General features: G+C 39.4%; 5 protein-coding genes across 5 annotated transcripts; 2 read left to right on the top strand and 3 right to left on the bottom strand.

Annotated features, from left to right (window-relative positions):
• The first annotated feature begins 942 nt into the window (after positions 1–942).
• On the top strand, positions 943–4,993 carry LOC107461406 (uncharacterized). Its single transcript, XM_016079887.3, has 10 exons — positions 943–1,316; positions 1,681–1,834; positions 1,941–2,124; positions 2,287–2,357; positions 2,706–2,843; positions 2,973–3,064; positions 3,537–3,808; positions 3,974–4,059; positions 4,259–4,360; positions 4,575–4,993. The coding sequence occupies exons 1-10, from the start codon at positions 1,219–1,221 to the stop codon at positions 4,734–4,736; spliced, it is 1,359 nt and encodes a 452-aa protein (XP_015935373.1). The 5' UTR covers positions 943–1,218; the 3' UTR covers positions 4,737–4,993.
• Positions 4,994–5,001: 8 nt separating this feature from the next.
• LOC107461407 (pentatricopeptide repeat-containing protein At1g62350) lies at positions 5,002–6,195 on the bottom strand. Its single transcript, XM_016079888.3, has 3 exons — positions 5,806–6,195; positions 5,322–5,714; positions 5,002–5,238 (listed from the first exon to the last, which is right to left on the bottom strand). The coding sequence occupies exons 1-3, from the start codon at positions 6,157–6,159 to the stop codon at positions 5,209–5,211; spliced, it is 777 nt and encodes a 258-aa protein (XP_015935374.1). The 5' UTR covers positions 6,160–6,195; the 3' UTR covers positions 5,002–5,208.
• A 121-nt stretch (positions 6,196–6,316) lies between these two features.
• Positions 6,317–6,933, top strand: LOC107461408 (uncharacterized). Its single transcript, XM_016079889.3, has one exon. It carries the CDS (start codon positions 6,317–6,319, stop codon positions 6,818–6,820), a length of 504 nt encoding a protein of 167 aa, XP_015935375.1. The 3' UTR covers positions 6,821–6,933.
• Positions 6,934–13,254: 6,321 nt separating this feature from the next.
• Positions 13,255–16,453, bottom strand: LOC107461347 (uncharacterized). The gene is made up of 3 exons (XM_016079828.1): positions 15,026–16,453; positions 13,867–14,835; positions 13,255–13,761 (listed from the first exon to the last, which is right to left on the bottom strand). Exons 1-3 carry the CDS (start codon positions 16,451–16,453, stop codon positions 13,255–13,257), a joined length of 2,904 nt encoding a protein of 967 aa, XP_015935314.1.
• Positions 16,454–19,397: 2,944 nt separating this feature from the next.
• Positions 19,398–20,656, bottom strand: LOC107461405 (endochitinase PR4). The gene is made up of 2 exons (XM_016079886.2): positions 20,181–20,656; positions 19,398–19,958 (listed from the first exon to the last, which is right to left on the bottom strand). Exons 1-2 carry the CDS (start codon positions 20,605–20,607, stop codon positions 19,555–19,557), a joined length of 831 nt encoding a protein of 276 aa, XP_015935372.1. The 5' UTR covers positions 20,608–20,656; the 3' UTR covers positions 19,398–19,554.
• Positions 20,657–21,870: the final 1,214 nt, after the last annotated feature.

Genomic DNA, 21,870 nt, shown 5'->3' with positions numbered 1-21,870 from the left:
GGTACGTCAGATGCACATTAAAGGAATGACTTGCGCGTCTTGTTCTTCCATCGTTGAATCGTTTTCCTGTCTTCACCCATCACCGTCGATTTTTTTAATTCCGTAAATGTGCTGAATATTCATTAAGCATGTAGATAGTTATTTTAATTTTTAATTGGATGATTATTATGTTCGATTCAGTTAAAGTATATACAATTAACAAATAATAGATGGTCATTTCACTAGATAGCCAGTAACTATGTGGATAGTTGTTTGATGGCCGGTGAAAGAGCTTTTAACGCTGAAGAGGTGAGATAATTGAAGAGATTGGATATTAGATAATTTAAAAAAGAGAATATGTTTGGATAAATTTCTTTAGGAATAACTGTTTAAATTTTTTTTGTATTAGTCCAAATTCAAAACTCGTGATACATTTTGCTAAAATTTTTCATCGTCTTCCTAACACAGTTGCAACAAAAATGATGTTTTCTACAAATTTAGTGACTCTTCACCAAAATAATTCTATTTTTTAATGGTTGTCATTCTATTAAAATTTTAATATCAAGTAAAGCAGACGTAATACATAAATACAATCCATTCAATGATGTATCGTATTATTTTGAGGATTTGATAAATAAATAAAGGAAAAGTGTAGGATAGCAATTTTTTTGAATTTTGACCAGCATATAACTAGTAGAGAAAGGTGAGCTATTGGATAAAATTTCACGCCAATCTTACACCATTAAATCATCATTAATGATTATTTGATGACTATTAATCACAAAAATTGTTGGTCCTAACATTGCCATAGGTAGATGGCTTGCCCAATTATGAGAGAAGTTTAAAACATTTTACTTGCTTGTTTTTTTTTTTTTTGTTGACTATTTTACTTGCTTGTTTTGAGATACAAGTTGAGCACTCTTCTTTCTTAATGTGTTTTTTCATTATTTTGTTTCCTTTGGCACACGCAGCAACATCTCTATTGATTGTTGTTCTAATTTCTGCGTGCTAAAAATATAAATAAAATATAACAAAAAAAAAACTAATAACAAAGAGTAATAGAGGATCACAATTCACAGGAATTGTAATGGGGAAAAGAATCAAACATTATTATTATTATTATTATTATTATTAGAAAAAAAAAAGAGAAGTGAAGGTGGCGCTCATGACTGATGAGTGGTGAGTAGAGATAGGCTCTCACACAAACTGTAGAAGCATAGAGAGAGAGAGATCTCAAGCATGAAGAACAGCAACGACGACGACAATAAGCAGCAAAACGAAGACTCTGCTGCCTCCGTAGATTCCCGATTCAACCAGACTCTCAGAAATGTTCAAGGGTATTATTCTCTCTCGATCTCCATAATTTCGCTTCTTCTTCTCGGGATTCAGATCACGATTTCTCATCGATCAAACTCTACGTGATCTGTGCTTAATTTTTGTTCTCACCTCTGAAATTCGTTTAATTCTGTTCTATTATCGAATTTCGTATTCGTAAATGCACTTAGATATCACGGATTTACAGAATTAGGATCTTGTGTTCTTCATTTCCTCGTATATAGTGTGTTGATTTATTGATAGTTTAGCTCCTTTTACGTTTTCCTTAGAAAATTTATATATCTGTTTTCACCTACAGGGGAAGCTTATAGGATGTAGCTTAGATACGAATATATTGATGGAAGTTTGTGTTGTTTCTTTGTCAAGGTTACTCAAGGGTCGTAGCATTCCTGGTAAGATATTACTAAGCCAGAGGGTAGACCTGCCAGATACCCCAAATTCATACTCGCCGCCTTCTTATGAAAGGAGCTCACCATTAAGTGATACCGGCACAAGTGATCACACACCTGAGACACTAGAGGTCATTTTTGCGTCCATATTTCATAGTTATATTGCCTCTATCAATTTCACTTCATGGATCATGGATGAGTAGCACTTAACCTGTGAAAGTTCTACTCGAAATATAGGAGGAAGTTCGTAGTACAAGTAAACCAATTGCTTCTCCTAATGAGAATGTGTTAAAATTATCAACTTTACGCATAGAGAACCCGTCTGAAGAAGTGCGGAAATCTTCCGTGAGTACTAGAGCTACGGATTCTGCAAGAGTGATGAAATTCAATAAGGTGCTTTCCGGGACAATGGTTATATTAGGTATCTTAATTTATATATTTATTTTCTTTCATGTCATTTATTTCTGTTGTCTTTTTTACTCCTGTATATGGCCAAATCCAGTTATGGAAGAATCATCTGTAATTGTAAGCTGCTTACATACTTACACATGACATCGCTGCTTACTTTAAATCTATATTGTAGATAAGTTGCGTGAGTTAGCTTGGAGTGGTGTTCCAGATTACATGCGTCCTACAGTATGGAGACTTCTCTTGGTAGGCTTTACAACCTTAAGCTCTTTCTTGTGCTCAAGCTCATGCTTTCATGATAGCCATTAGCCATATCAACCATAAGATGCATGATATCAATAAAAGTTTGCTGTTTAGTTCAGAATGTGCTAGGATATGAACGGGGATTCTTTATCCATAGCTGAAATTAGTACTAAGATCAAAATTATTTAAAACAAGACCGCACTGAAGCATTTAGAAAAGAAACTTGTGGATTATTTATCCTATATATTAAATTGTTAAGTTAATAGATCAACATTATTTGACCTCCTGTAAGTCTGTAACAATATGCATAGTTTCTTTTCTTCTTGGAAATTTAAAGATTACTGACAACAGGGATATGCACCACCTAATTCAGATAGAAGGGATGGGGTTTTGAGGAGGAAGCGCCTAGAGTATCTTGATTGTGTTTCGCAGTATTATGATATTCCTGAGACAGTTCGCTCAGATGATGAGATCAACATGCTCCGCCAGGTATTGTCTGTTATAACTTATAACATATTTCCAACTTGATTATTGGTAAAAATAAGTTTCTTCTTTTTGACCAGTTGAAAAAAATAAAAAGGTTTCTTCTTTCTAACACTTTGCTTCGTGTATTTGTAGATTGCGGTAGATTGTCCTAGGACCGTACCTGATGTTCCATTCTTCCAGCAACAGCAAGTCCAGAAGTCACTCGAGCGTATTCTTTACACATGGTTAGATATCTTCAGTACTCTGTTTTGTGGCACAGATATTTTCGTACTTTTTTCTGTTAAAAGAAGAAATACATATAGCTACCCTTCATATATACGTTCCATTTATTACGCAGAATTATAATCTTGATTAACACTGTTATCAGATTCCATTCTAGTGGGAATTAACATGTGAAGAAGCCTATATGTATACTTCAGAAGGTGTTGGGAATAATTACTCTGTTCCAGAGTACCTTTACTTCTGATTATCAGTTCAGAGCAATAGCTTACTTAGGAAAAGTATATAGGAAAAAGAACCTACAACCAGAATAGATCTTTTTGTTTTAGGCTCTTACTTTTCCGATTTTAAGTATATCAAACTTTATCCCTGGTTGATACTCCGGATCATACTTTGTTTTGACTAATTTTTTAATGCTAATTTTTGTGTATTATTATTATAGTCATTTACTTATATGACTTATTGTTCTTCTGCCAGGGCTATTCGACATCCTGCCAGTGGATATGTTCAGGGGATAAATGATCTTGTTACACCATTTCTAGTCGTTTTCCTATCAGAACACTTGCAAGGGGGTATCGATAATTGGTCAATGTCTGATCTATCTGCAGAGAAAATTTCTAATATAGAGGCTGATTGCTATTGGTGCTTGTCAAAATTACTGGATGGTATGCAAGACCATTACACGTTTGCTCAACCAGGAATTCAGAGGCTTGTTTTTAAGTTGAAGGAATTGGTCAGGAGGATTGATGGTAAGCTTTTCTTCGGGCTCATTAATTTTTCCATAATATCTGTGTATAATTACACAAACTTAATGCCTCATCATCGCACGTGGTTTGGATCTGTATTATTTCACCATGCCTCTAAAATAGTAATACAATCTCATACGTCCTAGTGAAACTTTTGAACCGTGCCAGAGCCTGTTTCAAACCACATGGAGCTTCAGGGACTAGAATTTCTTCAGTTTGCTTTCCGCTGGTTCAACTGCCTTCTAATCCGCGAGGTTTACTCCAAGAACTAGTATTTTGTCTTTATAAGTGCTTATTGATTATGAAAAGCTTCATAAATGAATCTTAAAGTGATTTAATATCAATTCCCAAGCACTTCGAAGTCTGATGGTGAAAAACTAAAATTAATAAACTACACAAATTTTGCATGATTTAACGATTTTGCCTAATCTGATATCTGATTTATGTAACCAGATACCCTTCCATCTTGTCACACGCCTCTGGGACACGTATCTAGCCGAAGGAGATGCCTTACCAGATTTTCTTGTGTATATATTTGCCAGTTTTCTTCTAACGGTGAGATGCCATGCTTTGGCCTTTTCTTATAAAATCAATTCTAACTAAATGCGGACCCAGCATAATAATTTATGTCCATCAATTAATTTCTTCGTGCATGTTTATTAGCTTGGTACACTTAAGTGGATAACTTAAAGTATAATATGCATCCTTTTTCCACATTTTTCATAGTTTAATATGGTTAAGATAATATTCTCTGTTATGGTTTTCTCAGTGGTCAGACAAGCTAAAGAAGCTTGATTTCCAGGAGTTGGTAATGTTCCTTCAACACCTTCCAACTCAGAACTGGTCTCACCAGGAGCTCGAGATGGTGCTTTCCCGTGCATTTATGTGGCACAGCATGTTCAACAACTCTCCGAGCCATTTAGCCACTTGATCAAGCAATTGTGATTTTTCTGTATCTAGTTTTTTCTCCAAGAGTCTTTTTGTCCTTTTTTTTGTGTGGTTTGATCTTATTGATGAACTATGTTTATAACCAATTTTTACCTGTATCTTGTAAAGGAGAGAAAAAATAAATAGGAGGCAGAGAGAGACTATTTTTGTTGTACTAATTTTTTTACATACATACATTCTACTAATATTCGGCAACTAATGGCAATTAGTATTCATTTCCGTAGCAGAAAAATTATTCAAGTCACCGATTTCATAGTTTAGTATATTAATTGTCACTTATTGATTAGAAGAGACAGCAGTACAATACATAGAAACTATAAGTTAGTTGATTCTCAGGATTTGATGCAAATTGAACAAATTGAAACCAGCATTTCAACAATGCTGCATTGTTGCACAACACACTCCAACAAGAAGCAGCCGCCAAGCCTTCTATCCAAATCTGGAAAATTTCATGCTTATGCGATATGGAGTGATCTCTTTTTTGCCTAAAGACATAAATGCAAAATTAATACAAACACAATTCTATACAACAAAATATGTACGATTGAAGATTGAATATTGATCTTACATGTTTCTGTTTGTGCTCCACTTCTTGAATGAACTTATCAGGATAGTCCACAAACTGAAAACACTCTTCTTTCAAAGCCTCCACCATCTCTTTATCTCCAACCTTCTCAAGGTTCCTAATTAGTATCATGAATGTCAACCTATCTGGCTTGCACCCCGATTCCTTCATGGAACCGTATCTCTCCATGGCCTTCTCCATCATCCCCACCTGTATATACGCTCCAATCATCTCCGTATGCATCCTCGTATCCGGTCTCAACCCTCTCTCCATCACTCCACAGAATATCCCCTCAGCCTCCTCAATCATCTTCCTCCTCCCCAAAAACATTATCATATCAGAGTACAATGATAACATCGTACCATACCCTTCCTCCTCACGAATTAACTCAAAAACCTACACAATAGTATTTATCTCAGAAACATCATCCAAACACAACCTAACATAACACAAAAGAGTATAGTACTAGTACATTAGTATTAGTTACCTTGAGGGATAAATCCAAGTAGTTTTGTCGCTGCAACTCAGATAACACATCTAAAACATCGTCCTTTAGAAGCCTAGTGAACCTTTCTTTTAGAATTTGATCTATTTTCTGCGGTGAAGATTTTGCTAGCTTAAGTGCTTGAATCACTTGAATCGCTTCTTTTGATATGACCTTAGAAGGTGGCTTCTTCTTGTAGCTAGCACGAAGCCCGCAATTAATCTTAATCCTCCTCTCATTACTCTTTATCCTTACGCTAATCTTCGATAAACATGGTAAAGTTATAGGCTTGAAACGGTGAATCGCACAACCCTCGAAACTCCACTGAACTAACGAAGGTCTGGCTGTTATTATCATATTCAAACACTGAAAGGGTTCACACCTACACAAAACGAAGATGATAAAATAAAAATGGGCCGTATTGGGCTTTACATATAGGCCTGTTTTCGATCATAGGCCCAATAACAAAAGAACAAGTACGCGAGAGTGAATCGAGTTGAGATTTTTTTAGGGAATGGGGTTATCGGCTTCGAAGCGAGTGAAGAGTTCGTTATCGAACTCGCCCGAGTTTGACTCGGCCTGCGACTCAACGTTCTCGCACTGCCTCGATCTGACTCAGCACGCGTTCCCGGGAGTGTTGCCTTACCAACTCAACAGCGCCGCCGAGCATCTCCACGGCCAGCTGTCCACTCACGCGCTCATCCAGAGGTGGGTCGACGCGCCACCAGATCGTTCCCAGGTTGACTCCGCGCTGCGCCGCGTCACAAACCGATCGTCGTCGAAGTCCGGCAATGAAATTCTTGGACCTGTGATGTTCAAGGATTGGGCTCTGGAGCTGTACACTGATGCTGTGCTGTCCGGTGCCGGAAAAGCGCTTCTGCTGCGGGTTCCCGTCGGCGTAGCTGGTATCGCCGGAGTCGGAGCCGTCACTCACGCCGGAGGACAAGTGGTTGGGACTGCTGTTGGGGCCTACTCGCTTGGTGTTGCAGTCTCTATTTTCCTTGCTTTATCTGCATAATAAAATCATAATTGTATATATTATTATGGAATTGTAAAATTTTTATTGTAGTTTCTATTGTATGTGAATATTATTGAGCTAAACAATAAAAATATAAATGTGCGCTTAGTGTCTTTTCACTTTTTATTTTTTATATTATGGCAAAAATGATTATTCAATAGAATGGTGAATTTAAGCAGTTAAGAATTGATCAATTGGGAGTTTAAAAACAAAAAACTTCATACTTTGTATGCTACTTGGCCTGCAATGCAACTTAGCTATGTACAGCTCAAAATCAATGAAATATAGTTTTCAAGTGTTCATAGACATTTGGTCATCATATTTTGTGTTTTAAAGACTATACTAAACTGGCTTTTTAAATACGAGAAATTCTCCACATACAAGCATTTTTTTATACAAGTCTTTACAAGTGCACATTCTTCTTCTTCTTGCGCGCGTTCTTCTTCCTCTTTCTCTTCTTCTTTTCTTTCGTTTTTTGCCTTCTCTTTCTCCTTCTTCAACCATTACTGCACGTTTTCACTGCACCTTCTTCTTCTTCTTGTTGCGCATTCTTTTTTCTCTTCTTCTTCTTCTCTTTTGTTTCTTGCCTTCTCTTTCTCCTTCTTCATTTACATGCTTTTCTCTCTGTTTTTTTTCTTCGTTATTCTCGATTTTCATTGTTTTTTGACATCAAATTCTGAAATCGTTTTTGAAGAAGAAGAAGCAGCAGAAGATGAGGAGGAGAAATAGAAAGAGTTCTGAATTATGCATAAGGTGTATTTCAACGAATTTTGGGTGTATTTCTTAAATCCTTTGGGTTTAATTTTTGTAATCCTTTGGGTGTATTTCTGTAATCCTTTGAGTGTATTTCTATAATCGTTTGGGTGAATTCCTGTAACCGTTTGGGTGTATTTTTGTAATCGTTTGAGTGTATTTCTGTAATTGTTTGGGTGTATTTCTGAAGTTCCATTATCTTCAAATTTGGCAAGAAACTCGTTTTCATGGAGGAAGAAGAAGAAGAGTCGTTTATAATGCATGGTGAGTAGCGCGCTTTGGAAACAGGAAGTGGTTGAATAACGTGCGTTTATTTACTCTTGAATGTGGGAGTGTAATTCGTGTTTTTTGTTGGGCTTGTACCAACTTGTAAGATTTGTAAGACAAAAAGACTTGTATGTGTAGCAGGCCTCTTTAAACACTTTGTCGCATATAACACTAATAAATTATAAGTTAATAGTCAAAACCATTCCTAAGAAATATCTTGATATCCATTTTCGTCCTTAAAAGATAAAATTAATTAAATTTATTCTCGAAAGATAATCAATTTGGTCGCGTTAGCCCTTTCGTTATCTCCTGCACTGAGGTGGTTAACGCTCGCTGACATGGCCTGTTAACTGCCAGCATAACACTCGCTTAGTGTACCATCTTGTTGCTGATAAGATAAGTTTATTAAATCAATTCAAATCAGTCCCTAAGTCCATGAACTCTAATCCCAAATCCAAAAAAATCGAAATTCACCTTCATAGAAAATTTCATGTTCCCAGGTTGTTCATGCTACCGCCCACGTCACTACCTATGTCTTCAACGCCGTCATCGCCTGCGCATCAAAGGTAGATTTATTAGTATTTGTGGTAGAATTTAAGAATTATGGATTAATTAGTATGTTTGATCGGTAAAACAAAGGCAGTTAATAGCCAAGTTAACAATGAGACCTTGAAATCCAAAAATCCAACGGTGTATGAACCTCGAAACCAGAATCACAATGACAATGTGGAATTAGTAGGTAAGAATTCATAAATTTGGAAAGTAGGAAGCGAAGCAATGACAAAGCATACGTAGACATGGATGGAAATGCCGAAGAAGAGATGGCCGCTGATGTTAGTGGCAATCTTGTCTCTCTCCACTGCCATGTTATTTTCATCAGACTCAATAGCTTCATTTCCTGCACCACTACTATCACCACCGACAACAACCACTTCGTAGACTAAGATAATCAGATTCGCTCCTCTTTCCAATTCGGAAACGCTCCCTTTCCCCTTGATTTCATGAGGTCCTTTCATCGTTTTTCATGAGCTCTCCCTTTCAAGTATGCTTTTCGTCTCTTTCATTTTTTTTCTTTTTGTCAGCTGAATTCAAGAAAGAAAAAAATGTTACTTTTTATCTGTGTTGTTGTTCAAGTGGTCCTTTATTACTGATGGAGTTGGCTTTTCTGTTGAAGGGAGCTAGTGCTGATGTTTGGATCACAAATCAGAAGCCTCAAGAATTTAACCAAGTTATTACCGTTTTTAAGGAGAAAGTTTTCTTTGTTTTTCTCTTTGAATTTGGAATTAAGGTTTATGGACTTAAGAACTGATTTAAATTGATTTAATAAATTTATTTTATCAGTAACAAAAGAGTATACTAAGTAAATGACACACTGGCAGCTAACAGGTCATGTCAGCGAACATTAGCCACCTTAATGCAAGAAATAACAAAAAGACTAAGGCGACTAAATTAATTATTTTTCGAAGACAAATTTAATTAATTTTATCTCTTTAAGACATGGACAACATCCAAATACTACCATTGTTGGTACAAGTTTATGTTGCCATTGTTGACTTATTATGCTCTTCATTAATGAGAGTTATTACCAGGTGAATTAATAAATGGATGAGATGCATAGTTATTGATGAGCTGTCTTTAGTCTTTACTACTGATTCGTCCGAACACTGGGTAGGCCGAGCTTAAGCACTTCCGAGCGAATCTCCGATGAAGGGGAAGAGCTTTACGTCGGCCAAGGTCAAACACCGCGGCGGGAATACCTGCAAAAGATACTCCGACGTTCAAGTTAGTAATGATTTCGGAAAAGAGAGAGAGAATAATTAAGTGAGAGTGAGATAAGTGAATAAGTGAATGTGAAAACTGATAGTGGAACTTAACTTTAGCTGAGGATATTGGTTCGACTTTATAGGGATTGTTTTACCGTTTTCATGTGGATCAGTCCTAGTTTTTAGGTTGGTTATGATATTCTGTTTTGGTGATTAGGTTTGTTGAGCACGTTTCCTATTTCTTCGAATGGGTGAGGCCGAGCTTATCTGTGCACCTGCCGAGCTTATCGGGCGGTTGGTGCAACGTCGGCCTCAAAGTGTTTGCTTGCCGAGTATGCTGGGTGACCGAGGATACAGGTAACGTATCATAGCCCCCAAGCTAGCCTTGGTGTGGACAGAACTAAGGCGAGCTTTCGGACCAAGAGTACTGGATCCTCGGTTGCCGATTTTGTCTATCGTGTATGGTCCTTGTAGCCCCCAAGCTCATCTTAGTGGGGTGTGTTAGTTTTGAAACGTTTTTGGTAGCATTAAATGCTTGTTCCGTTTTTTCACGCCCTCATGAATGATTGATTTGATTGTGCTGCGCGTTCCAAGGAATCCCTGACCGTCTGATTTGCGGAGTGCTGATCGTGGGTTTTCTGATGGCTTTGGTAAAAGGGGTAACACTTCATATCTAACTGCTACCTATTCTGTAATAAGCAAGGCTTTTTCTCTTTGTTTTGGAAACTTCTGCATTTGGGAGAATAATGAGCCAGAAAGGTGAGTGTTGATTTCGAGTCTTTAATCTGTTCTTCCTGTCTTACTTTCAGTCTTCTTCTGTTTTGTTCTATGGAAGAGGGAGATTCTGGTACGGGTAAGAATGGTGTGTATGGTTGGGTTGATTCAAGGGTTAAGGAGTATGTGTCTCAATTTTGTGATAAGGAATCAGTTGACATATTAGGCTCTAATGTATGGGTTAGGAGCGGTAGTGGTATAAGGATAGAGATTCTTCCCTGTGAGGCTAATGACCGGGTTTTCTATCGTCGCGATGATTGGGCTTATTTCTATATGTACAGTTGTCTGTTTACTGAGTTGGGGGTTAGGGTTCCGTTCACTGATTTTGAGTGCGGCGTCCTTTACTGGTTAAACTGTGCTCCCAGTCAACTTTACCCGAATTCTTGGGGGTTCGTTAGAGCTTTTGAAGTTTTGATGGATTTTCTTGAGCAGCCGCCTTCTCTTCGGTTGTTCTTTTCCTTATTTTAGGCAAAAGGGGTTGATCGGGGTGTTTGGGTTAACTTAAGTAGTTATCCACGTCGTGCGATTTTTGGCCTTTACAAGTCCTCCTTTAAAGACTTTAAGACTATGTATGTTAAGGTGAGGAGTGTGCCTGAAGAGTTTCCCTTCTACTTGAATGAATATCTTGTTGAGAGATTCCCTTTATTTTGGTGTTCTGAGCCCATGCAATCTCTAGATGCGGACGATAGGTCGGTTGACGATCAGCTTATTATGGAATTTTTGTTTGAAAAATTGGGCCCCAAGGGATTGTTGTCCGTGTCCGAGTTGTTGAAATGGGATACAGATAGGGTGTCTGTTCTGAAATATCTAGGTAAATTGATCATTTTTTATTCACTGTTTGTTTGTTTTTGGTTTGTTCTGACCTTTTGGTCTTCTTGCATAGGTGAAAAGGCGCCGACGATCACTACTGCCGGCTTGAAGTTATTCTTTAGCCAACGAAAAAAGGCTGAGAAGGAGGGATCGACGACCAATGCTGATAAGGGCTTTGCTGTTTGCCCTGATCCTGCTCTTAAGGCTAAACGAAAAAGAGGTCATGTGAGAGAGAAGGTTGCTGAGATTTTGGAGAAGGGGGAGTCTTCCATGGAGCTTCAAAAGGTGGAGTCGGCTTATGAGTCTCAGAAGAAACTTCATGGCTATTCGTAGGATGTGCATTGTCGGTCTTTATGGGGTAAGTTATATCCTTTTTCTGTTATGGCGGATGAACTTTGCTGCTTTCCGGATGATATGAAGATGATTGAGGACATCGGGCATGTAGGAGTTAGCCGTTTCCTGCAGGTAAGTGTTTTGACTTCTATTTGGGTGTGTGAACGTTGTGATGCTGTTGTAACATGTTTTTCTCCTTTTTGTCTTAGGTGATCGGTGCACGAATCGTGGCTGTTGGTCGAGCTGAAGAGTTTGCTCTTGAGAAGGAGAATAAGTCTGCTTTAGATGTCACCAAGCTCTCCATGTCTTTGGAGGAGAAAGAGAAGACTATCACAGAGCTGTCTTCTGATCTGGCTGAGGAAAAACGCCTTCGGCTTTCATCTGCGGAGGAGGTGAAGACTATGAAGGCCAAAAATGACTCCTTGGGGTCAAGGGTTAAGGAGTTGCAGAATGAAGTATATGAAGCTTTTGCACAAGGATTTGATCGTGCTGTCTCCCAAGTGCGGGTTCTGTTTCCTGATTCGGATGTGGAGAAGCTTGATGCGACCAAGGTGGTTGTGGGTGGACAGCTTGTGGAGGATGAGGCTGTTGCTGTGAGTGAAAGTGAAGGATCTAGCATAGGTGATAAGGCAGAATAGTCTTTTATTAGTTTGCTCTTTTTGTTTTGTACAAGGTGTAGTGGTTTTTAAATTTGTGACTGTTTTGTTTTTGTTAAACAACTTCGAGTATTAATCTTGGCAGCAGCATTTTGTGTTCCGAGTGTGTAGCTCGGCTTGATTATGACTTGTGTCGTTGAAATGAATTTTTGTATTTTGATAAGTTATAATGGTACGTTGTTATTGAAAAAACGATTGTGTGTGTGCGTATTGAAGGTGGCGGGAGCCATCCTTTGTCTAATCGAATTGTCAATAAGGAGAACAGAAGTTCTAATATAGGGCTTGTGTTTGAATGAGCCTTTAAGATTTCGTTCGAATAACTTGGTGATTGCTTGTGTTTGTTTGTATTTACATGTGCTTCTCCGAGTATTATTATCGGAGTGTGCGCGTTGTTCTCCGAGTATGAAGCTCGGATTAGCGTTTAAATGTTCATTTGTTAGAATTGTGGGAAATGTCAGTATGTACTTGTCCGAGCATTATGCTCGGCATGCGCATGTTGAATTCCGAGTATGAAGCTCGGATTAGTATGTTCGTTAGAAAAGGCTTTGACTTGTTGTTGTGGTGGAGGTTTTCCGAGGAATAAACTCGGCTCGTGATGTTAGGGCTCCGAGGATTATACTCGGATTATTCGAAGTGTTTACTAACTCAAATGTATGGTAACCGTCGAAATGAGAACCATTTTGATTGCTCATTAGGTTGTGTGAGTACAATGATTTGTTGCGTCCGGCCTCATTAAAACCCTCTCCGAGTAAAACCCATGTATTTTGGGAGAAAACCTTCGGATGGGAAAAAGAGTACCATCATTCGCAGATTACAGACTACATCATGACTGATATTTCCTTAGGGAGGAGACGTTCCATGTCCCTGGAAGTTGATCTCCTTGAAGGGTTTCGAGCTTGTAAGCCCCCTTTCCGAGATTTTGGAGTACTCGGAAAGGCCTTTCCCAGTTTGCCGCCAATTTGCCGTGTGCTGGAGGTTTCCGGGCTTCCTCTGTGCGCCTAAGTACGAGGTCTCCATTGTTGAAAGACCTGTGAACTACTTTTCTGTTGTGTCTTTGCTCTAGGTATTGTTTTCTGGCTCACTGCTTTATGGCAGAAATGTCTCTTTCTTCTTCTACGAGGTCTAATTCGACTGTCCGAGCTTGTAGGTTATTTGTTTGATCATAAAGCTCGGTCCTTAATGTTGGGACGCTGACCTCTACTGGGATAAGTGCTTCTGCGCCATATACCAGTTTGAAAGGAGTCTCTCCTGTGGCAGATTGAATGCTGGTATTGTAACTCCATAGAATTTCTGGAATGAGGTCGGCCCATTCTCCCTTAGCGTCGCCGAGCTTTTTCTTTAATCCCTGCAAGATAATTCTGTTAGCTGATTCAACTTGTCCGTTAGTTTGCAGGTGCTCTACTGAGCTGAAATGATGTTTGATGTTAAAGTTTGTTAGAAAGGCAGCGAGCTTATGATCTGTAAATTGTCTCCCGTTATCCGAGATTATCTCTCTTGGGATACCGTATTTGCATATGATATTTTTCCATAAAAAAGATCGCACTTTTTCTGCCGTTATGTGTGCTAGTGGTTGTGCCTCTATCCACTTAGAGAAATAATCTATTGAAACCAAAAGGAACTTTACCTGGCCTGGCGCTTTCGGGAAAGGTCCGAGGATATCTAATCCTCACCTATCGAAAGGCCAGCTTACCTCTATGGTATGGAGTTCTTCGGCCGGGGTCTCTGAGAGTGTGGCGTGTTTTTGACAATTATCACACGCTTTGACTTTTGAGATGCAATCTCGCTTTATCGTCGGCCAATAATATCCTGTTCGCAGGATCTTTGCTGCTAAAGTTCGGCCACCGATATGGTTGCCGCAGACTCCTTCATGTGTTTCGGCCATGACATCCTCGGCCTCCTCGTTGCTAATGCATTTAAGGAGTGGTCGGGAGTGTCCTCGTCTGTACAAAGTGTTTCCTAGCACTGTATAGAAGCTTGCTCTTCTTCGGAAGAGTGGCAAGTTCGGCTCGTCATTTGGCGTAGTGCCTGTGTTGATGTATTCGAGAAAAGGTGTTCGCCAATCTGGGACTTGTGTAATACTCAGAATTGTATCCTGCTCAAAACTCGGTTTGTCAAGCGTTAGCTGGGACAGTGCCGACGTGTTTTCGGCCTGCCGAGTTGTGGCTAGTTTAGATAACACGTCGGCCCTGGTATTGTGTTCTCGGTTTACATGAATAATATCAAATTCTTCAAATTTTGAAATTAGATCCTTTGTTATGAGCCAATATTTCTCTAACAAAGGATCTTTTACCTGGAATTCGCCCTTTATTTGATGTACCACTAACGAGGAGTCGCAGTAGGCTGTTATTCGAGGTATTTGCAGTTGTAGGGCGAGCTTTAGTCCAGCGAGTAGGGCCTCATATTCTGCTTGATTGTTGCTTGCGTTGAAGCGGAACTGTAGTGACTGCTCGGCCACCACTTTGTCTCCTTCTTTGAGTAGTATCCCAGCCCCACTGCCTTCTTTGTTGGATGCTCCATCTACATGTATGGTCCAACTGACTTCTGTATTATATGTGTCATTTGTAGGGGTGGAAACAGGCCAGGCCAGGCCAGGCTTTGCTCTTAACAGGCCTGGCCTGTCATACAGTTGATTGGCCTGAGCCTGGCCTGCAGCCTGTTGCTAATTAGTGAGCCTAGGCCTGGCCTATTAATGTATTAAGGCTTTTAAAAGAGCCTGAGCCTGTACCTATTTTGTAACAGGCCAGGCCAGGCCAGGCCAAACACAGGCCAGGCTGCAGGCCCCTGGCAGGCCGCCTGGCCTTTTTCCACCCCTAGTCATTTGTCATTTCTGATATAAAGTCGGCTAGCACCTGTGACTTCAGTGTTTTCCTTGATTCGTACTGAATGTCGAACTCGGAGAGCTCGACCGACCATTTTATTAATCTGCCGGCGAGCTCGGGTCTGGTTAGTATCTGCCTTAATGGTTGGTCCGTTCGTACTATGATTGTGTGGCTCTGGAAATAGTGCCGCAGTCTTCTTGCTGTGGTGATTAGTGCCAGTGCCAATTGTTCTATCTTCGGGTACCTTGTTTCTGTTGGTTGCAGTACCCTACTGATGAAGTATACTGGGTTTTGCTTCTTCCCTGTTTCTGTTACTAGGACCGAGCTTATAGCATGGTTAGATACTGATAAATATAAGTACAATGGTTTACCTGTCTCTGGTCTTTGGAGGATTAGTGGTGATGTTAGGCTTTGTTTGAGTTCGGTAAAAGAGTTCTCACATTGGTCTGTCCATGCAAATTTCTTGCCTTTGGAGAATGTTTGGAAAAAATGATAAGATCGGTTTGCCACTGCAGGTAGGAAACGAGATAAGGTGGCTATTCGCCCTGCTAGTTGTTGGACCTCTTTTATCGTCTTTGGGCTCGCCATATTCAGTACAGCTTTGCATTTTTCTGGGTTGGCTTCGATGCCTCGCGAGGTTAGCATGAATCCGAGGAATTTCCCTCCTTGGACTCCGAAAGCACATTTGTCCGGATTGAGTCTCATGTTGTATACTCGGAGTTGTTTGAAGATTTCTAATAGGTCGTCACAGTGTGACCCCTGCATGGGTGTTTTGGCTACCATGTCATCTACATAGACCTCCATGTTGCGGCCTATCTGTTGCTGGAATACCTTGTCCATTAGCCTTTGATACGTCGCACCTGCATTCTTTAGGCCAAAGGGCATTACCTTGTAACAAAAATTCCCATGTTCTGTTATAAAAGCTGTTTTGCTTTGGTCTTCTGGGTGCATTAGAATCTGGTTATAGCCAGAGTATGCATCCATAAAACTCAAAGCTTTAAAACCAGAGGCGTTATCAACTAATTTATCAATACAAGGCAACAGATAAGCATCTTTGGGACAAGCTTTATTTAAGTTCGTAAAGTCGACGCACATGCGCCATTTACCTGAGCTCTTCCTTACCATTACCACGTTGGACAACCATGTGGTGAAACGAATTTCTCGGATGAAACCTGCATTGAGGAGCTTTTTGGTTTCTTCTAGTGCTGCTTGTTTTTTCTCTTCCCCGAGATTCCTTTTCTTCTGCGCAACTGGTCGGGCTGTTTTGTCAATTGCTAGTTTGTGGCAGATAACCTTTGGGTTTATTCCGGGCATGTCCTCCGGCGTCCATGCGAAAAGGTCGGCGTTTTGACGCAGTGTGTGAATGAGTCTTGCTCGGTCTGCCCCTTCTAATGCTTCTCCAACATATGTGTATTGGTTGTCGTCTGCTGTTAGTGTTACTTGTTGAAGATTGTCCATTGGCCGAATGTCGTTAGTGTTATTCGTTGAAGGTTGTCCATTGGGCGAGGTCTTTCGCCAAGGTCTTCTCTTGGGTCGAGATCGGCTAGCACGGTGGTGTCAGCCGAGCTATGTATGGATTGGACCTGGGGCTGAGTTATCTTTCTCGCCTGGTCCTTCTTTAGACAAGCATTGTAGCACTGCCGAGCTTCTTGGTGGTCGGCGTGAACTGTAGCTATCTTGTTTCCCTGCACTGGAAACTTAACACACAGATGTAATGTGGACACCACCGTTTTGAATATATTCAAGGCGGGTCTCCCGAGTATAATATTATAAGGGCTATAACAGTCTACTATTAGGTATTGAATATCGATGGACTTTGACATAGGGATTTCTCCCATGGTGGTCTTTAGCCATATGTGTCCCATGATGGGGACTCTCTCTCCGGAGAACCCGATTAGCTCTCCAGAGGAAGGTCGTATTAATTTTTCAGATAATTTCATTTTTGTGAAGGTAGAGTAAAATAAAACATCAGCACTACTACCTGGATCTAATAATGTCTTTCTTACCAACAGTTCTCCGACTTGGATTGAAATTACCACGGGGTCGTCGAGGTTAGGGCTTGCCGATTTGAAGTCTGCTTGGTTGAAGGATATTGTGACATCCGACTCTTTGTCTTTCCTTGGTTGTATAGTTCCTTCGATTGCCAGCATTGCCCTGTAACTGGTTCCTTCGATTGCCAGCATTTCCTGGCCGAGTTTGTTTCTCCTCCGCCTGCGAATCCTCCTGATATGTGGTTAATGACTCCCCTTGGTGGATCAGGAGTCGTCCTCTCTTTTTTGTCGTCGGTCTTTGCTTGCTTATGCTCTATCCTGTCCGAGTTTCCTCCTTTGCCCTTTCGGGTCTTGATATACTTGTCCAAGAGCCCTTGGCGTGCTAGCCTTTCCAGGAGGTCCTTCGCGACGATGCAGTCATCCGTAGTGTGACCGAATTTTCGGTGGAAAGCACAATGCTTTGTTTTATCCACGAACCTTTGATCCTGGTAGTTTCCTGCTCGGGCTGGTGGCCTTATGATTTTGGCATTGAGGATTTCTCTGATAATGTTTTCTCTTCTGGTATTGAATCTGGTGTATGTGTTGTACTTTGAAGCGGGCTTGGAAGGTTTCTTACTGTCCCTGTTGACTGGCGATCTGAAAGTTCTTTCTTCGTCTCTCCGACTTGGTTGTTTGTCCGATTTTTGGGCTTCTCGGAGTTCTTCGATTTCCATTTGACCTGCCGCCTTTTCTCGGAACTCCTCTAGTGTCTTTGGCTTTGTTATGGCGATGGTCTCCCGGAATTTACCAGGCCTTAGGCCGGCTTTGAGGGCGTGCAGGTGAACGGCTGGGTCCAAGTCTTGGATCTCCATGGTAGCGTCAGCGAATCTGGTCATGTAGTCCTTCAGGCTCTCGTGCTGGCCTTGTTTGATGGTGCCGAGATAGTCCGATCCGTGTACATAGATTCTCGACGCGGCAAAGTAATCGATGAATGATCTGGCAAGGTCTTCGAAGGAGGAAATTGACCCGTCAGGGAGTTTAGAGAACCAGAGTAATGCAGCGCCATCGAGGTAGGTAGGGAATGCTCGGCAAAGGACGGGCTCGTTCTTAGGGCCGTTGAAAAACATCATCGATTGGAACTTCTTTATGTGGGCTCGGGTCGCCGAACCCTTTGTATGGCTCCAGTGCGGTTGGGAGAGTAAAGTTTTTTGGCATTTGATAATTTGTGATCTCCTCGGAGAAGGGGTTGTCGAGGGTGAGCTTCTCCTTTGGCGGGGCGATGTTCAAAGGGTCTGTAGCACCTTGAGCCGAGTTTTTGGAGCTTTCTCCATTGTTCTGAGTAGACAACTCGGCTATTCTTCGTACTTCCGCCTGTAGCTCGGCGATTCGAGCCAGGAGGTCATCCTGTGAGAGTTGTGGACTTTCCTTGTCAGCCATATCCGAGGATCGGGAATCCTGCAAAATAGGGTAGAAGACTAAACAAAGAAAAGGGTGGGGTTAGATGTACTCGGGCCCCACGGTGGGCGCCAGGTGATTCGTCCGAACACTGGGTAGGCCGAGCTTAAGCACTTCCGAGCGAATCTCCGATGAAGGGGAAGAGCTTTACGTCGGCCAAGGTCAAACACCGCGGCGGGAATACCTGCAAAAGATACTCCGACGCTCAAGTTAGTAATGATCTCAGAAAAGAGAGAGAGAATAATTAAGTGAGAGTGAGATAAGTGAATAAGTGAATGTGAAAACTGATAGTGGAACTTGACTTTAGCTGAGGATATTGGTTCGACTTTATAGGGATTGTTTTACCGTTTTCATGTGGATCAGTCCTAGTTTTTAGGTTGGTTATGATATTCTGTTTTGGTGATTAGGTTTGTTGAGCACGTTTCCTATTTCTTCGAATGGGTGAGGCCGAGCTTATCTGTGCACCTGCCGAGCTTATCGGGCGGTTGATACAACGTCGGCCTCAAAGTGTTTGCTTGCCGAGTATGTCGGGTGACCGAGGATACAGGTAACGTATCAACTACTATTAGACTTTCTATTTGTGTAATCTTATGTATCTCATCGGGAGAGAATTATTTCAGGACTCACTATTTATATATACAATTATACACTAAGTGAAAATAAATAACTTTAAATTCTATCTTAATTTTATTTGCGATTTGAACTTTTCAATTGAAATATTATTTTCACAATAAATTTTTCAATCTAATTTAATTCGATTGGAAAAAAAAACCTTCCACTCAAATATATTTTGAGTTTTTTTTATCACATTTTAAAATTTAAAATATTATTTATGTATTATTAATTATTAAATTAAATAATTTTAAATAATTTTAAATGAATATAAAAAAATTATGTCATTTAAGATATAATTGGTTAACTATGTCGTTTATCACTGTAACAAAATGATAAAGGAATAACACTGTACCAAAATCAAATTAAGCCATAAAATAATCCTGGTATTCACTTTATTTTCATTCGTATATAAAAGATACAATAATCGAGGATTATTACTAGTGAAGAGGGTAATCCATTGTTATTATTAATTATAACATCATTATTAATATTTCTTCCAACTACATCATCATTATTAACTTAGCAAGTAAGATTATCACCAGGAGCAACACCAAAATCTTGACAGTATTGTTTGTATAGGTTCACACGATCGTTCATCTCCGAAGTGTTACCACCATTGCATTCACCACTATTAATGGCCCTAATGGTTGCACCAAACCCCTGGCTCTCAACTGGCCTTACATTGGTCATCCAAAACCACAACGCCGCCTTGAATGACACCACGGCATCATTCCCCACCGTCTCCGGCGCATTCAATCCGTCGAAATTGTTCGCGTTTCCGGCCGCTCCGTAGTTGTAGTTCCATGTTAGTTGGAGAGGTCCACGACCAAAGTATTGCTTGTTAGGGTTGCATGGATATTGTGTGTAGCTTGAGTCACAATAGTTGTGTGATGCACCATTTTGCTCATTAATATAACAAAAGTCTACATGTATAGGTTACCGTCATTAAATGTTCTGACAGTATAAAACGTTTAATATTTGGTGAAACTCAAGGTACAGTCGACTTCACGTGAAGTTGATAGTTGAGAGTCGTTAGATAAAAATTTAGTTAAATCAATTAAATTATCTAAGGTTTTAAGTCGACTGCACTGAAGTTTTTACCTTAATATTTATAATGTATCAAAATTAAATTCATATATACTCACAGCCAGTTTCGTGTGTAAAATGAGCAAAGGCAGCTGCAATTTCGCGCTTAGAGTCGTCGGTTGAGCTCAGCTGACCAAAAGTACTGTAGGAATTGAGAGCGCTAAGAAAAGCGTCGCGAGTGTAAAAATTTTTGCCTTCACAATTAGCAGCAGCTTGGCTGATTATAGAATTGAAGAAATCTTGTGTGACTACGTCGGCGACGTTAACACTACCGCTGCCGGAGCTAGGAGTGCTCGGAGTGCTTGGTGAGCTATAGCAAGGACCCTGTTGACATCCGTCGCCGCAATAATCGTCGCCGGTGCCACAGTATCCGTACTTGCTACAACACAAGTCCGATGCACATCCACAATTTTGAGCACTAACACTCGCAATCATGACAAGTGCCATGGCCACAAGTATCATTGGTAACTTGTTTTCCATTTTCATTATTTAAGCTATTAGATAGAAAAAAAAAAAAAAACAGTTTTTGTTATGAGCAAAGGTGGAAGGGTAAGAGATATGTATTTATAGTGATACCATATACGTATAGTGTGGGGTAACGCGTTCAAGAAGAAATATCTGTTTAGCTTTCTATGAATATCAGTGAGGTTATTATCATTGACGTTTAGTTTCATTATCAAAATTGGATGATAATATTCGCCATTATTATTCTAAGAAAGCCGCCAGGTAGGGTCGTACATTTTTGCTTTCATTTTTCAACCTTGACTTGGCAATTATTCGGTAAAGTTTTTACCTTTTTAAAATAATTTATTAAAATTAATTTTTGAGAAATAGATTTTTTAATAAATCAAACTAATAAAAATATTTTTTAATAAAAAATAATAGTAATTATATTTTTAAAAAGTATAAATATCTCTTAAAAATTTTACCAAATTAAGTATTTTTTAATTGATTATCTTCTTAATTATTTTCGGTATTAGGTAAGTATTAAACGATGGGGACTAACTAAACCAACTAGACTCTAATTATTCGGGGGAATGTTGTGCTTGATGGAAATTTTCACGTGTCTATTATTTTCTGAAACGGGATCATAATCTGTTTTCGAATCTACATCTTTCGATTTAGACAACTCTCATTTAATATTGGCTATTTTTTGTATCAAATATTTTTGAAAAATGAAACACTGAATAGTTACATATAAAATAAAATAATTTGAGTTGTTTCGTGTCGTATAGGTTATGAATGCTGTCATTTTTGGATTTTTTTTGCTCCCTATTACCGTGACTTACGGGGACGTGTGTGGTGCCTAACAAAAACAATCCATAACCTGTGTTTGTATATGACTGCTTTTTATTTTAATTTTTCACGCTATTTTTCTATTCGACAGACTAAAAATTAATTTATTAGAATGCATTTATTTATAAAAATAGATAAGATAAGACTAGATAACAAAAAATTTGTGTTCTTATATTTTATTTTGTGATAAACTAAAATAAATTATAAAAATTTAATTTATTTTTTCTTATTCAAAAAATAAAACAAAAAATATAATAATAAAAAGTCAAACATGATTTTATGTCTCTATTCCTTATTTCAATGTCATGTCTATGTAAATAAACGCAGCCTTGTAGATTTAAATTTTTATTTAAGAACTTATAATTGGATAATAAGTTATTACATGTGCAAAATTTAAACTTCTAACACTTGTTTAGAGAGATAAATAAACGGACTACTCGACTAATTTAAGTT

The sequence above is a fragment of the Arachis duranensis genome, chromosome 8, assembly GCF_000817695.3.
Source record: "Arachis duranensis cultivar V14167 chromosome 8, aradu.V14167.gnm2.J7QH, whole genome shotgun sequence".
Classification (NCBI taxonomy): Eukaryota; Viridiplantae; Streptophyta; class Magnoliopsida; order Fabales; family Fabaceae; genus Arachis; species Arachis duranensis.
The sequence above is the reverse complement of the archived record's forward strand: the minus strand, read 5'-3'. Positions and strand labels throughout refer to the sequence as shown.